Raw genomic sequence first — 18,110 nt, 5'->3', positions numbered from 1 at the left:
GGGGACTTGGCATCCTTCTCAAGATGGGTAATGGTGTTCACATGTGGCTTAGAAGGCACACCAGAGCCCGTTTCATTACAACCATGTGCAGAGCTCTAGGTCTTTGCCATGGCCTGTCTTGTCTGTAGGAGGGTTACTTATTTAGTGAGCGCTGGCACTTGTTCCCTGACCCCAATGATTTTCCCCACACAACCCAAAATTCCCTCATTTGAATTTTGTCTTTTTGGGTTAAGAAATAAGTTCAAGTGACCCCACAGTTCTGGAAGCAACAATTTCAAATCTATCCTTTAGTGTGAGTTTGAGCAGATAATCCCTGTCAACATCTAGCTGAGCTATGTAGAGATGGGAGAGGAGTCTTGGTAAAGGTGGAAGGGATTTGAGAGCACAGTGGGCCAACCCGAAAGACGGGGTTCTGGAGAGCCAGAGAGCAGGCTGAAGGCTCTTCAGGGACACCCTTGGCCTCAGGACAGCCATTTACCATGTGACTTTATGAGGCCATAGTTCTATCAGTCAGGAGCCCAGCTGTGTGGAGATGGGGCTTCTGAGCTTCCAAAAGGGCAGCTGAGAGAACAGGTGGCAAAGGGTAGGTGGAGGAGAGGAGGGTTTTTCTCTTTTCTATCTCATACTTCCCCCTAATTATCCCTGTTTCATATAACTCAGCACCCACCAGAGTGTCTAGGCTCTTAGGAGAGAGGACGGACTAATGGCTATTGGGTCACTGAGCATCGTGTCCTTCAACTTTATCTCCAGATCCTGCTCAGGTACACCAGTGAGGTGCCACCTGCCACCAACCAGGGGTGACGGACCAAAGCTGAGTGTTCTTAGCACCGAAGCCTCGCTCCCAGCCACAGGAGAAGAGCACCCCACCAAACGCCCTCTTCTTAGAAGAAACACAACTGAGACCAAGTGAGAAGTAGCTACAGTTTAATACAAACCTGCACCAGAACACAATGTGTCGGGGTGTTTTGTTTTTGCCTCGAACGGGTGGCTAAAGCACAGGACCATGTGTCGTCTTGGGGTTGACACGATTTTAGCACCATGACATTTACAGAGGAGTGAAGAAGTCACTTGGGTGCTTGGAGTGCCAGAGGCTCCCTCCTGACCCCGGGCTGTGCCTGCCGCCTCGGCAGTTGGTGGGGAGTTGGGTTTCCGCGTGGTTCTATGGTTTCTGGGTCCGTGTCGGAAAAGCCCTCATCATGGCATTGGCTTGACAGAGACCTACTGTGGACTCCTAGCACTACACACACGCACACACGCACACACAGCAGTACAATATTTCTGGTAACTTAACCCCACAAACCTAGAGAGCAGCTAAGGCAAGAACAACAGTATTTATTCAGCAAGTACAAGACCAGTTTGAGAGCTGCATTCAATGCAACCAGAGACCCTTTTCATTCCAACCAGGAGTCAGTGGGACTGGTGATGGGGCTGGCTGGAGCTCTGCAAAGGGGCAAGGAGTGGGTGGTGGAAGGCTGGCTATTCATTTGGTTCCTTGAACCTCCTTCTGATTTCCCATCTGGAAGCTCCCGGGCAAGGGTGGGTCTAGGTAGGGATTGGGGTGGGTGAAGTGGAAGGCCTGAGGTGGACCACTCCAAGATGTGGTCTCCCAGTGCCATGGACCATGCATCTCTTAGGCGGAGGCACTCAGAGAAGGTAAAGCTTTCCTAGCCCAAGCAGGGATGCTCTGCCCAGCTGGTCACCACCACTGCTCTGCTCTTTGGCATCTGCCCAAGGCCCATGACCCAATGAGGGCGGAAAGGGATAGAGATGATGTGCATTGTTATACAAAGGGTGTAACAAAATGGGATATTATATCATATGGATGAAGGGTCAATTTCCTTATACACAGTGGCTTTCCCCAGCTTGGATCCCCACCCATTGTCCCCAAGGCTACCACCCTCCATTAGTCTCTCTGCTATCGCTGCTCCTTGGATGACCACCTCTGTCCTCTCAGTCTCTAAGTGGGGAAAAGGGGCATAAGGGTGGAAGTGAGCACGTGGACGCATTTCAAACCACATGGCAAGCCCTCAACATTTAACTAGCCCTAGTTCAAACAGAGGATATGCATTAGTTGGTTGACAACGAAGATGAGAAAAAAGCATCTACCTGTGCAAAACAGGGCAGAAGGCCTACCAAGGGACCAAGTTTTCTAGCTGGTTAAACCCTCTTGTGGGACTGACAGTAGGCGCTGCCCCACGCCTCTTCTCCACAGCTGGGGTAGATAGCCAGGGCTGCAAGGAGAGTCCTGGACACTTCGGGGGGGCAGAAGGTCCCAGCTTTGTGGACCTTGTTTTCCTCCTCCATAGAATGGGAGGAGTGCCAGCTCCCTGTTGGTCATGAGGAGCAAATGTGAGCTCCTGTTCAGAAGCGCTTAAAACCGTGAAAACCGCTGTAGGAACGTGCAGGGAGGACCAGTAACCCAAGAGTCAGTCCAGAGCTGCACCAAGCCTGGGGTGCTCAACCAAATGTGTAGCACGGAAGCCCTTCCGCGAGGGAGGACGAGGCTGCGGTGGAGTCCCTTCCCAGATCGCTCAGGAGGATGGAGATCACCCAACCCCAGTGCTCCTGGGGAACCTCTGTGGAGCCATGGGGACAGGGAGGGCCCACCCAGACGCGGGAGGAGGTGGAGGCCATGGCTGGGCGAGGGTGTGGAACTGACCCTAGGACACTGTGGGACCCAGCCAGGTCCCATGGCCTGGTTCTTCTTCCTGGTATTAGCCAGCCCCCTCCCGCTCCCCCTCTCTTAGCAGGCATGAGGCCTCTTGCCAATCACCCAAGGAGGAGCAGCTGGGCCCGTGTCCAGTAGGGGAAAGTAACCAGAAGCTGGGCGTGCATGGGGGTTAGGGTTGTGATGAGCAGCGACAGACAGGAAAGCCTGCCTTGCTCCCCAGAGGTCTCCAGGGCCCAGCAGGGGGAAAGTAGACCGAGGGATACGGAGGGGAGGTGGGGTCCTTGAGTCAGCACCCCCACCCCGGGGCTGTCTGGTTGGTGTCGAGTGCAGCATCTCCTAAGGACCACGTGTACTCCTGTTTCTATGCTATGCTAGGGACACAAAGCACCGTTTTTTTTCCTCACAGGATGCACAAACAAGTCAAACCAAACCACTGCGCAAACCAAACGTGCAAAACAAAATCATTTACACGCGCCTGGCACCAGCCTCGCACCCTGCCCAGCTCACGCTTCTGGGTCTGAGGCTCCCAGCGGGGAGGACTGGGGACAGGGAGAAGCTGGCGGAGGGCGCAGGGCGTCCCAACCACAGCCACCCAGGGGCCCGTGGGGAGGCAGGCTGGGAAGCCGACATCCTGCCTGGCTCTAGGAAATGCAGCCCCAGGGCCTCAGGGGACAGGGACGGGGACGGGAGACCTTCCTTGTCTGCTAAAGTGCTCCGGGCAGCTGGCGGCCAGCCAGGGGCAGGGCCCTAAAGCCAGTGCACGGAGGCGGGCGCGAGAGGAGGGGCGGGGCCAGGCTCCATGCGTGGGGCTCTGTGCATAGTGTGGGGTGATGGGGTGTCCGGCCCCCAGAGAAGTCTGCCGAGGCCAAGGCAGGGAAGGACTCTAGGGGGAGGAACACATCTCAAAGTGCCTGTTCGGGCTGGCTCCAAGAACAGTGTACCACGTTTCAGACACGGGAGGGGCTCCCTGGGTCCTGCGGGCCCCCCAGGTGGTGTGCTGCCCAGCCCAGCCCCTCCTGCACCCCACTGCTGTGGCCGGAGGGTGTGGGGCTGGTGGAGGCTGTGCATCCTCGCCTGGGGGGCTGGTCAGTGCCTTTACCAAATGCCGCTGGACCTGCCTCCGGGGGGTGCAAGGATCCGAGCGGAGGCTCGCTTTGGAACGTGGTCATCGATCTGGGAACCTGCGGGGAAGGAAGCACATGGGTGAGCCCAGCTGCCCCGGCCTGGGCACGCAAACCACGGCCGCCTCCGGGAGGCTCACGGGTGCAGGGTGAGGTGCGCGCTCATTTAACCCTCACAAACGCTGTCCCATTTGGCAGAGGAGGAAACGGAGGTGCAGAGAAGTTACCTGACTTGCCCTATGTTACTGTCCCCCAGTGGGAGAGCCTGGATTTGGACCTGAGTCTTCCTGATTCTGAGCCTCCCACATGAATTACCCCACTCGGCTGCCTCCGCTGCCCCTGGCTTGGGGTACATGGTCCCCTGTGCATGGAGACCACAGCAGACACCCCTTTGCTGGCCCCTGGGCCTTTGCACAAAGGCCTCAGTGTGTCAGAAAGAGGGAGAAGCAAGGGGCACTGCTGTTTTGGAAAATGAAAGAACAGCCTCGCGATGCTCACGTGCTGAAATCCCAAGACATGGAACAGGAGGGCCAGTGCCCCAGGGTAGGTGGTGGCCCATCCTACCCTCGGGGGACAAGGCTGGGGGTGGAGGAGGTGGGGGTGCTGCCAGGGGTTGCTGTGCGTGAGGGCAGTTTTGTTCTGCCCAGTCTTGCCCGGCCCAGGCTTGGGTGGGAGCAAAAGGAGCCAACCGGCCAGTGAGGGCCCCCCAGTTCCAGGGGCTGTGCCACCTCTCAGGGGCCGGGTAAGGCAGGGAGGGACACGCCAAGGTGGCCATCGGATTGGCAGGGCCTGAGTGGAGTCTGAATGCCTCAGCCCCTGCGCCGGGAAGGGTTAACCTTGCCCTTGACCCGCTCCTGGGAGACAATCTCTAAGCCCCTGATGAGACTGTCTTGTCTACCCCTGGGGGCCTTGGGCCACACCAGACAGTCTATCCACACAGTATCAGTGTGACCCAGGCTGGAGGACTGGAGACTAAGGTCAGCCACGTGGGTGGTCAGCCATGCCCTCGAGACCGACCCCAGCACAAACCCGGGTGAGCAGTACTCAGTGCATGTTGCCACCTGTCATTCCGAGAGGAGGAAGTGCTGTCGGCATGACTCCATTGGGAGAGGACAGCCCTGCCCTCTGCACCTTTTTCTGCTTCTGATTTGAATCTGCATCTTTTGCCATAATAAACCTTAAAGATGAGCGGAATAGCTTTTCTGAGTTCTGTGGGTGCTTCTAGCAAATCATTGAATCTGAGGGTAGTCTTGGGGACCTCCACTGAGGGTTCTGACTTGTGAAGCAACGACACTCTCCCCACCCCGCCTTAAACACTGCACAGCGCCTGGCTTGTGTCTCGTTGACAGACAAAAAGTCCCCGAGAACAGAAAGTCGTGACTGGAGGAGCCGGGGCTTGGCCTGCTGGTGTCACTGAGAACGGCCGGAATAGGAGACTCAGGCATTAAGACGTGGGGCAGGATGCTTCTGGGGAACCCCGAGATCCTACAGACTGAGTGGGGCCAGGGCATGACCCAGGGGACAGAGGAGTCAGAAGTCAAGAGAGAAAAGCAAGAGAAAAGTACTTTACTTAAAGGGAATGAAATGTATTATACAGAATACAACTCCAGGCAGAAAAGAAGACAGAGGAGAGATCCAAGTGGGCAAAAGGTGTGGGAAGGTCAGAGGAAGGAAAGGGAATATCGGCATAATGGGGCCTTAGAGGGGAGGGCGAGTGGGAGTGGGGAGTGGGGAGGGGTTATGGGTTTTAGTCCCATAAGCCACAGAGAGGCTGCACCGCTGTGAATTCAGGCCATGTCTGGGGCAGCCGCTGTGTGCAGGGCCCCCATGGTGTTTCTGAGCTTCAAGAACATGGGAGAGCCCAGGGCTGCCACGCCCATCAGAGCAGCTGTGCCCCAAGCCCTAGAAGGCCCTCCATCCTCCCGTAATGTTTATGTGGCTCTCATGCTGGACCCAGCGCTCTGCAGTGGACCTGGGAAAAGGGAGGGAGGGAGGAGCTGGAAAGGAGAAGCAGGCCCCAGCTCCCCTGCCTGGGGTGGGCACCTGCCAATCTCTCCAGCCCACAGCCCACCATGGTCAGATGCTGGTACCCAGCAGCCCCTGCTCTTACCGGAGAGGCTGAAGCTGGACTCGTGGAGGTCCCTCATGCCCCCATGTCGGGTGACGGGCCGGGTAGGGGTGTCTGCGAGTGGCGTCCCCATCTCCTTTTTCCCAGGATGCACGACCACGGCCACATCCCCCAGGTAGGGAGTGCGGTCCACTGCCCTCACCTTTAAGGTCTGGTGAAAGATAAGAAAAGAGGCAACACCATCAGCCAAGGGACTCCACTGTGGCCCGGATTACTGCATGTGACCAAGGACTCTCACACCTCAAGCTCGGGGGCTGGAGAGTTCTTTTCTTGTACCTCCTAAACACTGTGTGTGTGTGAGCGTGTGCAGGTGTGCGTGGAGGAGATGGCCGCCAGCTCCCCCTTGGCATTGGAGGAGCCTCCGGGGCAGCAGGTAAGACTTCTGAGATGTTCCACTTGGATGGCACCCTCAGGCAAGGCAGTGTTATCTCCCTATTTGCCAGGCTCCCGAGGGGCCAGGCCTTTTCTTGTGGTCTCACACCGCCATAGGGACAGAAGCTACAAAGAACCGATTTGGAGACCGAGCCCCTGAAGCAACACCAGTTAATTCTGTACCCACAGAAGCAGCAGGGTTAAGAGCCCATGATCTGAAACCAAACGGCCCGGGCTCCAATCCCAGCTCTGCCAGGCGCAAGCTGTGTGACCTCGTACAAGCCTAATCTCTCTGTGCCTCGGTTTCCTCCCTTGTGAAATCAGGAAGATGGTCGCTACATCCCAGAGTTGTGATGAGATCCAATGAACTGATACATGCAAAGCTCTCAGAACTGTGCAGCCTCACGGCAAGGAACACAGGTCAGCTCCTCTCACCACGGGAGCGGTCATCTGTGGGTGCTTCGGCAGATTAAAAAGTGCCATTCTACGGAGGGAGAAGCGGGTTGAGGGCTGTGTGTTTGGTCTGAACCAGTCACATGGGTGAGCTACACCCCAGACACTCATCAGGGATGTGACCCCATCTCCTCGTTGCCCAAGGCTGCTTACCGAAAATCTTGTTGAAAGAAACGAGAGACTCTGGGATTTCTGGATGGATATTCCACCCACACGTTCTGCCCTATTCTTGACCACAGATCTCCGACCAACTCTCAGAACTTCCAACCTGGTCTAAAGGGTTTGGGCCTTTAAGTAGCACCCTGGTGTTGCGGCAAGCGGGGGCTGAGGTCCGGGGGCAAGGGCAGGGAGGAGTCAGGCCTGGTGTGGACCCCGCCTGACACATCCTAATGGAGCCAACTTGTTCCTCAGCTTCTCGTGTGACTGCTTCCAGCAGTCCCTGCTTCCCAAGCGTTCCTGCCTCACTTTCTGTACCCGGCCTCTACGCCTCTTCCCCAAGACCCTCTCCCTTTAGAGATTGCTTATATAATTTTTGGAAAAGAAGGTTTTTGGATCGTTTTCTCTTTCTGCATCCCCGCATTCCATTGCACAAGGGCTGTTTCAGAGAACAGAAAACACGACTGGCTTTTACTTGGCAACTCTAAGCAATCACTATGGCAAGTGCTTTAGATATAGGAACTTGGGGTTGAATGGGTATCACCCCCAGTACGTTCACTGGAACGTTCCTTCTGAACTTTTTTCTATCAACTTGCTTCATTTTTTTCCTCTTCGTGGTGGGGAAGGGAATATTAAGCACGTATCACGGGCCAGACACTGTTCTAAGGACTTACAGTATTAACACATTTCTTACGCAGCTTTATGGGGGAAGTACTATTATTAGCATCATGCACAGGGGTGAAAACCAAGGCCCAGAGGGGTTAAGCAACTGCCTAAGGTCACACAGGAGTCAGGCTGAACTCGGGCTCTAGGGCCTGCTGTCTCGGCACAATAATACAGTCCGTGACCCCTGGCCGCTACAGAAACACGGTGACGTTCGACTTGTTACTGACTCCAAGGCCTTTCCCCAACTTGTTTCTTGTTCTTAATAAAACATCTTCCCTATCCATCTGCAATGTTTCGACTCTGCCAGACGTTCTCTATTGGGTTTTCTTCCATTCACCGTGTCAAGCCCCATTTGCTTCAGAGACCTGATTTCCATCCGGAGGTTGAGGGTGCCGACACCGGAAGGCAGTGGACCCCATCCTCATGCTTTCTCCACAAGGCAAGAGCTTGCAGCTTCGAGGCTGGATCATCCCGCCTCATCTCCAGAGGAAGGGCTTTCTCCTTGGTCCCTTGGCAGATTTCCCGGGAAGTGCTCCGATTGGGCCAGCTCCTCCCAGGAGGAGGAGCAGGGGTGCGAAATTGGCATCCCCAAGGTCAAATGGGGAAGGATGCTGTGGCCCCAGAGGAGGGGGATGCTATTCCTAGAGCAGGGAAGTTGCTGGGTGGACAAAACAAACCAAAGGTTCCTTCAACTAAAGAGTATTAAGTCTAAATGTCCACATGGGACGTCCCGTCCTCAGTACCTCTCGGCAGTGCCAGGGCTCCAGGATTCTTCTTGGACTCGGCGGAGATGCTGTGTTGTGAGAGGGCAAAAGGGTCCTTGAGAATTTGACTTTCCTTTGTGGTGTATTTTAGGAACACATGGGACCCAGGGGGCCCTTAAACCACACTGTGAGGCTGCAAAGCACCCCGTTGGTGCCTTTTCCTCAAAAGTCCTCTTTCTTAGAGGGCTCATTAGTCTTCTGACCGTGAGATCCGGGGAAGCATCCTTTGAACTGAGTTCTGGAAGCTGAAGGTTTGCCACCTGCCTGGCCCCAGAAGCGGTCTCCCGTGGATGGGTATCTGGTTTACATTTTTGCAGGGATGGCTTTTAGAAGGCTCAAAACATCTTCTCTGCTTTCTTGACCACTTTTACTGACTAAAATATCCTTTCAGGGAAGGGCACAGAATTGTTGTCAGATGGTCTTTTTTAAGAAATTGAGATATAATTCACATTCCATAAAATTCACCATTTTTAAGGGTATAATTCAGGGGCTTTTAGTGTATACACAAGGTTGTGCAACCTGAATCACCATCTAATTCCAGAAGATTTTCATCACCCCCAAAAGAAACCCCATACCTGTTAGCAGTCACCCCCTCTCTTTCTTTCCCCCAGTCTAAACAACTACTAGTTGACTGTCTATGGATCTGCTGTTCCAAGCAGTTCCTATAAATGGAATCAACAATATGTGGCTTTTTGCCTGGCTCCTCTCGTCAGCACGTTTTCAAGGCTCGTCCATTGAACTGTGTCAGGACTTCATTCCTTTCTGTGGCTCAGTAATAGCTCACCATATGGCTCCATCACTTACTGATTATCCGTTCATCAGTTGATGGCCATTTGGGTTGTTTCCACTCTCCACTTGTGAATAAGCTGCTGTGAACCCTCCTGGACAGGTTTCTGCGTGGACATGTGTGGTACGTGCCTCAGGGTGGAAGTGCTGGGTCACATGGGAACTCTGTTTAACATGTTGAGGAACGGTGGAACTCTTCCCAAGCGGCCGCACCATGTTATGTTCCTCCCAGCAACGGTGACGGTGCTGCCTCCTCGCCAACACTTGTTATTTTCCATTTGTCTGACTGCAGCCATCAATTTATCAGATATTCTTGAGGGTGAACGCATGGTTCTTACAGCTCCTTCTGGAACATCCTCCTGAGGCAGAGCTGAGACCTCCTGCCCATGGGCCATGTGTGGGAAACATGTGGCCATGGGACCATTTGACCACAGGTGGGCTCCTTAGCCTTAAGTGGATGCCTCAGTAACGTGGCAGCCCCGTCCGTTTTCCTGAAGGTCCTTTAAGCCTCTTGCCCCTTGGGGGAAGCCAGAGCTACTGGGGTGCTGGCAGGACCACAAGTGGGAAACTGATGTTGGTTTGGATCAGCGATTCCAACGCGGGGCACAGGGGGTGGAGAAGTTGCCGGGATGGGACCCAGGAAAATGCCTCCCTGAGCTGGCACTTAGGACAGCACCCTGGAAAAACAGAGAGACTGTTTTCCTTGGTCTCCCCTTCTGGAGAGAGAAGTTGCTGACCAACAAGGCCAGATTTGGGCAATTTTCCTCACTCTCATTCAGAAAGCTTCACTGGCACTTTACTTCTTAGAACACACATTAAGCTCCTGCTGTGTACAGAGGACAAGGATGGGGGCTATGTTGGGGAATGGAGCAGAAGAACAGAACAAAGATGGAGGAACTGGGTCAATAAAGTTTTTTAAAAAAGGATCAATATCTCTTAAGTGTGCCCTGATTAAAACAGTGGCATCTCGGAGTCAGGGTAGAAGAGAGCTGTTAGAGCAGAGGTGGCTGGGCCTCCTGGGGCTCCATGGGGACGCACTGAGCAGCACTCAGCCCTCCTCAGCCAGCACCTGGAAATAGCCAGGCAGAAGCATTCGAAGCCACAACAGGTGCAGTACAACAGTTTTTATACTGGGGGGTGGGGGATGGCATGAAGCTTTCAGCTATTAGATTGTCAGATTTGTTCTTTCCTGATTATTTGGGATCTCCTCGCAGAGGCCAGGGCTCAGCTCTCAGCACCTGGAGTTGTCACAAAGGATTCAGTTTGGATTCTCTAGGGCCACTCCCAAAGGCAAGGCTGGACAATGAATCCCAAGCAAGGAGGAAATGGCCAGCTTTCCCTCGGGTCAATGTGTGCACCAGGTAATCACCCATCAGAGAGCAGGAGCACTGGTGAGGAGGTGCAGGCCAAAGCCTGAGGGACACCTAAGATGCTTTTGGAATCCTAGGACTGTGGGGACCCTTGAGGTCAGACTTGAGGGCCACACCCCAAGGCAGCATGCTCCAGGCTTGGCCTGACCATTCCCCAGTGCTGGGGAACAAGACTCAGCAAAGCCCACCTAACTTCCTGCAGTCACAAGGGGGTTTTCAGGGAAAGAGCACTTGTGGTTACATATGATAACTCAGGCCCAAGCCCGGAATCACCTGCCCCTAGGGACCGGAAGATCCCTCCTGGAGACAGGATGCTGGGGAGAGCTGTGAACTTGCCCTGCATTCCCCTAGCTCCAGGAAAACGGGGTGACACTCCCCAGTGAGTTTCGTCTTCTCCCAGGTGCTCCTTTTCTACCCGTGCAGTTGTTCCCAGAGTGAGCTGTGGCGGGATGGCCCGGGCTGAGACGGCTCCAGACAATGGGATCAGGTGGAAAGCAGAGTGAGAACATCTCTGAGATTTAAAACAGGGGGCTTTGCCCGCGCCCCACACATCTTACCTTCTCTCTCTGGACCAGCTTCTTGTAGACAGTATCTGGAAAGGACCTCAGGGGACAGAACTTGCCAGTGCCCTCGGCACACATGAAGACGCCGTTCTCGTAGACGACGCGCCCCCGGCTGACGGTGACCAGCGGCACGCCGTGGCAGCGCATGTTCTCGTACAGGTTGAAATCTCCTCCCTGCACCTGGGTGCTGGCCGAGATGGTCCTGGTGGGGAAGCCATGGCGGAGAGAAAGAATCTGCGTGAGGAAGGCGGAGGGGTCCCAGCTTTCTCCGGAGGTTCTAGGGGGCCTCCCCACCAGCATCGGACACCAGTGCATGGACCAGGACTTCCCGCCTCCCCTAAAGGAGAAGATGGGGTGCGTGTCCTGGAAACAAGGGTGCAAGCTGGTGCACAGGGGGAGCCTTCTTTGCCATTCAACTTTTTTTTTCCCCAAAACCTCAGCACCTTTTTGTCTGTTTTGTTCACCGCTATATCCCCAGCACCTGGAAGAGGGCCTGGCAAACAGGAGCACTGAACATATTTGTTGAGTGACTGAACGCAACGTGCTATAATATTAAACAGTGGTTCCCAACTCCCCTGCCCAAAGCTCTCATTAAAACTGGTGCTCTATAGAAGGTCACCTCCTTGGTACTGTGGTGCCAGTAACTCCTGACACACTTCATTCATTCATTCACCTTGTGCTTATTAAGGCTGTGGGCTCCGGGCTCTGTGCACTCACGGGACCCACATCCCCCATCAGAGAAGCAGGGGTTGGTGGAGGAGCCTGGAGCTGCGTGTCACACCTGCCCAGTTCAGCCACTTATTAGCTCAGCAGTTGGGGGAGCCCCTCTAATTCTCTGGATCTGAGTTTCTTCCATGGTAAAATGGAAGTAAGAATTCCAGGCTTGCATGCCCATCAGGGCTGCATGATTGAGATGGGAAAGTTGGTGTTGTAAATGTCGCCACAATTGATTAAAAAAAAAAAGAGCAACTAAAGACACAATGACAATTAAATGCAATCCATGATCCTGGACTTGATCTAATAATGGAGGAGAAAAGGCTCGAAGGGACATTACTAGGACACATGAAAAAACTGGAATATAGACTTATAGACTAAGCTTTATATCAGTGTTAAAGTTCTTGACTTTGATAACTGTTCTTAAGAGGGTTATAAAAGTGAATATCCTTGCCCTTAGGAAATGTACAGGGAAGTAGTACGTGTTCAAGGAGCATGATGTATACAACCTACTCTCAAATATTTAGAAAATAGACAGTAGAGGGATAGATGGATGGATAGATAGATAGTAGATGGATGTATAGAATGATACAAATGTGGCAAAACATCAAAATTGAAAAAAAATTAAAATTGGTGGATCTGGGTATCTGAGTGAGGGGAGTATGTTGAAGTTCTCCGTAGGGGTTGTATATTATTTTTGCAACTGACCTGTAAGTTTGACATTATTTCAAAATAAAAAATTTAAGAAAAAGAAATCAAATAAGAAACAGATGTGAAACAGCTTTACAAACTGTAGAGTGCTGTGCAGACAGCACTCCATTTGGCGTGGGGCTCAAGACTGTCTTGTTTGTTGCTGCATTCCTAGGGCCCGGCATATAGCAGGCACACAAATATTTTGTTGGACTGAACACACCCCTGGGTCATACTTCTCTATAAGTAGCACAGAGATGATATGTGTGCCAGTTTGAATGTATTATCTCCCCCAAACACCATTATCTTTGATGTAATCTTGTGTGGGCAGACCTATCAGTGTTAATTAGATTGTAATTCTTTGAGTGTTTCCATGGACTGTGCCCCACCCAACTGTGGGTGATAACTCGGATGAGATATTCCCATGGAGGTGTGGCCCCACCCATTCAGGGTGGGCCTTGATCTGTGGAGCCATATAAATGGGCTGACAAACAGAAGGAACTCAATGCAGCTGCCGCTGAGAATGACATTTTGAAGAGGAGCTACAGCCAAGAGGGACACTTTGAAGAAAGCACAGGAGTTGCAGATAAGAGACATTTTGAAGATGGCCGTTGAAAGCAGACTCTTGCTCCAGAGAAGCTAAGAGAGGACAAATGTCCCAAGTGCAACTAAGAGTGACATTTTTTGAGGAACTGCAGCCTAGAGAAGAACATACGGGGAGAAAGCCATTTTGAAACCAGAACTATGGAGCAGATGCCAGCCATGTGCCTTCCCAGCTAACAGAGGTTTTCTGGACACCATTGGCCATCCTCCAGTGAAGGTACCCGAATGCTGATGCATTTCCTTGGACACTTTATGGCCTTAAGACTGTAACTGTGTAACCAAATAAATCCCCCTTTATAAAAGCCAATCCACCTCTGGTGTTTTGCATTCCGGCAGCATTAGCAAACTAGAACAATATGCCTTTGGAGTTCTGGAATACACGTTCCTTAAAATCCCAAGTCCCTCTAGCCCTGGAGACCAGCAGCAAATTTTACTTTGTGGCTTCGGGGTCCCACACCACCACGTCGGCATCGGCTCCAGGGATGATACGGCCCTTGCGGGGATACAGGTTGAGAATCTTAGCAGCGTTGGAACTGGTAACTGCCACAAAACGGTTCTCATCCATCTTGCCTCCAACCTGAAACATTGCAAAAGTTGCAAGTTAATAGGCCCAAGGCATGTGCCTCCAACTGGAGGTCACTGTTGATCCTGAACTGTGGCCTTTTAGTTCAGCCTTTGGAGCAATGGCTCCAAGGAGGTGGCTTGGCTTGGTTCCAGGTGCTCACTCATTCCTTACTCCTTTAAACCAGCTCTGAATGCTCAGTGGGCTCTTGTTCTAAAAGTCTGCACACCCAGTGCAAATTCACCTCCTCTTTATAAACCCAGCTCTACACATATGCCCACCATGGATGAATCAGGTGCTTCCCTTCACACACAGAGGATCATATATTCTGGGCTCTGGAAAAGCACCTGTTGCCCCCGCCACCCACCCACATGGACTCTCCTCCAGGGGGATTTCTTGAGCCAACTCCTGAGCCTTCCCTGAGCTGGTAGCTTAGACTTGAGGACTTCAAATCTCTTTGGGGCTCATACTCTTTGCTGTATCTAATTCGTGATCAGTCACAACCCAAAATACTTATTCTTCATGGGCAGAATAGGTGGTATTCAAATGAAGTGCCAGTCCCTATCTTTTTTGAAAAGCTAGTAGATAACATATATCAAGAGCCTTAAAAATGTTCGGACCCTTTAATGCAGAAATCCACTTTCCAGAAATCTGTCCTAAGGAAATAATCAGAAATGCTGACATATACTTATGAGCAAAGAAGTTCTCTGCAGCATTATCTGTAAATGTAAAAATCTGAAATGACCTAAAGTTCTGAACATCAGGGAATAACGTATGGTACTTCCACTGAAGGAAATAGATGTAGCCATTAAAGATGTTTTTAAAGAATTTTTACTGATACAGGAAGATGAGGACTCAAGATATGCTGTAAAACAAACCAAAAATAAAAATGATGAGCCCAATTATTAAAGTAAATCTATAGTCCTAGCATAGAAAAACAGACTAGAATGAAATACACCAAAATATTTCTAAATAGTGGTAATTCTAGATATGAAATTATGGAAATCTTTTTGTTATGCTTTTCTGTATGTTCCACATTTCTATAATAGGCCTTCTTACCTTTCTAATCAGATAAAAAAAAAAGACCTTTTTTTGTTTTGTTTCTGAGCGAAGCAAGAAGCTCCTCAGAACTTTCCTTGACAAGATTCCCCAGAGTAAAAACTCTTACTAGGATTTGCGTGTGGGAAGGTTCCAGAAAACTTACCACCCCTCTCTCCCAGATGACGCTCATGCGGTCCTGCACGCCACTCACGCCGTGTGGGATCTTGGTGAAATCCTCCTTGCCCATAGCCTTCTGCTTTGTGGTGAACGGCCGATGATCTGACGCCACAATGTTCAGAGTGTCACTGGGCAGAGAGAAGGAAGTAACTGGGTAAGGGGAGGGGGCTGGTGCCCGAGAGAGTGGGGGACAGGTACTGGGAAAAACCTTGGCTTGGGAATTGGTCACTTAGGAGCTATGTGCTGAGTTACTGGGTGATCCTCAGTTTACCATCCACAGATTGGGAATGTTCTGTCAGTGCCACAGGGGACATCAGTGGGGGACCTGGGGGACCTGGGGGACGTCCATCATTAAGAATTACCATAGTGGGCAGAGAAAAATCAGACGAAGGGTTTAGCTAACGTGAGATGATGGCAGTGGTTTTGCTCTCGGGGAATCGAATCCCAGCTCCCCGCTCCCACCCCCACCAGACCCTGCTGATAACATGCTGGTCAAACATTCGCAAGGTCAACAGGAAGCTTTGCCAGGTGACTCAGAGCCACTGCCTCATTCCTTGGGCGTGGGGGCTCCGATGGCCCAGAAGGGGAAAGGACGGACAACACAAAAGAGAAGTCTGACCCAACGCGCCCACGGCGGCACCCATGTCCCAGACTCACTGGCAGAGCTGTCCTTACTAAGGCTGCTCTCCGGGCAAGGCCGTGTGGGCGCTCAGGGGGCTCCTGGGCCAGATAAGAGCTCGGGGCAGAGGCTCACAACAGCGAGAGAGTGCCTGGGCCAGCAAACCCTTTGCCACACATGGGAGGCAGACGGGTGAGGGCCGGGGGAGACTGTCCCCCTTCGTCCAGGCAGCCCCAGGGGAAGGCCCTTGGCATGGGGCCCTGCAGCTCAGGAGTCATCTCCTTTTACTCTGGGGGGGGGGCACCAGAGGCTTGAGAGCGCGTGGGGGCCGTGCTCACTTCAGGAGAGCAACCTGCAAGGAGGCCCTCAGAGCATCTCTGACCCTGAGGCAGGTTCCTCGGGACCGCGACGGTCCCTGGGTGGCTACAGGGGCGCTATCTCCCTGGACCTGCAGGGCTCGGCCGCCACAGCACCTGCTGGACGTCACAGCACCTGCCGGGCGTCACAGCACCTGCCAGATGTCATAGTCACAGCACCTGCTGGACATCACAGCACCTGCCAGGCATCACAGCACCTGCTGGATGTCACAGCACCTGCCAGACGTCACAGCACCTGCCAGACGTCACAGCACCTGCCGGGCGTCACAGCACCCACCAGGCGTCACAGCACCTGCTGAGTGTCACAGCACCCGCCGGGCGTCATAGTTACAGCACCTGCCGGACATCACAGCACCCACCAGGCGTCACAGCACCTGCCGGGCGTCACAGCACCTGCCAGGCGTCACAGCACCTGCTGAGTGTCACAGCACCCGCCGGACGTCACAGCGCCCGCCGGACGTCACAGTCACAGCACCTGCCGGGCATCACAGCACCTGCCGGGCATCACAGCACCTGCCAGACGTCACAGTCACAGCACCTGCCGGACGTCACAGCACCCGCCGGGCGTCACAGGACCTGCCGGGCGTCACAGCACCTGCCAGAAGTCACAGTCACAGCACCCGCCAGGCGTCACAGCACCTGCCGGGCGTCACAGCACCCACCAGATGTCATAGTCACAGCACCTGCCAGACATCACAGCACCTGCCGGGCGTCACAGTCACAGCACCTGCCGGGCGTCACAGCACCTGCCAGGCATCACAGCACCTGCCAGACATCACAGTCACAGCACCCGCCGGGTGTCACAGCACCTGCCGGACGTCACAGTCACAGCACCTGCTGGATGTCACAGCACCCGCCAGACATTACAGCACCTGCCGGACGAAGTGGCCGTGGACAAATTGACAGCAAGAGGACTCGGCTCTTCTGTGGCACAGACTGAAATTTCCCGGGGCTAAAAGGGGCAGCTCTGGTCTTCTCAGAAACTCTTCCCCAGAGCAGAGGCGTTGTTCTGAGTCCTGAGCGTTTCCCTCTCTTTCTGGAAATCACATCCTAAAGTAGATCGTTATGAAGCAACTGGTATTTTCTTATAGGAATATAATTTGGACTTTGGGCTCTTTATCTAGTGTTTTGCATCATGGAAATTATAACCAACGTGTCATGAGAGTGGAATTGTAGCAATTATAAATTCCTATAAATAATTAAAATATTAAAATTATGCCCCAAATCCTATAAAATAGCACACACTTACAGTATGCACTGATTAAAAAGGGATTCAAAGCACTCTCGTAATACATGACATTATAATTCTATTTAAATAAATAGAACTTAAAAAAATAATTTAAATAAATTTGACAAAATTGGCTAGATATAAAACTTAAATTATTCAATTAATAATACTTTTTTTTTTTTTTAACCTATTTGAATTTGTGCTGGTTTGGGGCATTTTACCCAGGAATATAAGAATTATTGCCTTTTTTTTCCTTTCAGTAAATTTCCCTGTAGCAAGCAGAGGTGTTTCAAAAGATTCTTCGACCTTGGAACCAAGCCCAAATTATTATCAGTGGGCTTTTGATACTTGCTTGTTTTTGTTGTGTTGATAATGATGAAAAGGAGGCTGGTTTTTCCCAATGAAAAGCATTTTTAAAAGTAAGAGCTGATCTAGCATTCTCCCTCCACCCTCTCTTGCCCTCACCCCATTCATTTACAGCTGTAAGCGCCGCGGGGCAGGTTCTCACCCTCAAGCTCTGGGACGGACACGATTGCTGCCACCGTGCCAAGCCTCACCCGCCTCTCGGCAGAGGCTCCGTGGCTGTGCTCCCCTCTCGCTGGACCCCCCAACACCTCTGCAGGCCATTAATACAACAAGCTGAGTGGGAATTTTCCGGTTCCTTATTGGCAATCAGGACTGGAAAAAAACTAAGGGCGCGTATGAAATAAGTGCCCCCACAATCTAGAGAAGCACCTTCCACTGGGGCTGGTGGATTCCCCTGACTACCCCTCACCATCACCCTCACCTGCCCCATCCCACCCCAAAGTCGGGCAAAGCAGAAGACCAGGGAGGGGCCAGAGAGGGAGACAGAAGCGTAGGCAGAATGGGGTCTTGTCCCCGGCCCCCCTCCTTCCTGTCCCCTTGGGGCCGTGGCACTGAGCTAGTCCTTCTCTCCCCAGTGCACCCCGAAGCCCAGGGAGGGGACATTTGAAGAAACTCACTTGTGGAGGAGAGAGGGTCTGCGGTGGGCCCGGCCTGGGCCCCTGAGCCTCTCTGGGCATCGGGGT

The 18,110-nt window shown here is 52.6% G+C and overlaps 1 protein-coding gene across 2 annotated transcripts in view; it reads right to left on the bottom strand.

Moving 5' to 3' along the window:
* Window positions 1-907: 907 nt before the first annotated feature.
* Window positions 908-18,110, bottom strand: part of DPYSL5 (dihydropyrimidinase like 5) — a 101,101-nt gene continuing 83,898 nt past the window's right edge. For both annotated transcript variants that reach the window (XM_037813292.1, XM_037813293.1), the window contains exons 9-13: window positions 14,824-14,965; window positions 13,492-13,634; window positions 11,045-11,252; window positions 5,903-6,071; window positions 908-3,852 (exon numbers count right to left, since the gene is read on the bottom strand). In XM_037813292.1, the coding sequence (XP_037669220.1) occupies window positions 3,767-3,852; window positions 5,903-6,071; window positions 11,045-11,252; window positions 13,492-13,634; window positions 14,824-14,965 (748 nt within the window). In that variant the 3' untranslated portion in view covers window positions 908-3,766. The remainder of the gene's footprint in view (window positions 3,853-5,902; window positions 6,072-11,044; window positions 11,253-13,491; window positions 13,635-14,823; window positions 14,966-18,110) is intronic.

Source organism: Choloepus didactylus, chromosome 20, assembly GCF_015220235.1.
Source record: "Choloepus didactylus isolate mChoDid1 chromosome 20, mChoDid1.pri, whole genome shotgun sequence".
Taxonomy (NCBI): Eukaryota; Metazoa; Chordata; class Mammalia; order Pilosa; family Megalonychidae; genus Choloepus; species Choloepus didactylus.
Note: the sequence above shows the minus strand (reverse complement) of the source record. Positions and strands in the feature narration are given on the sequence as shown.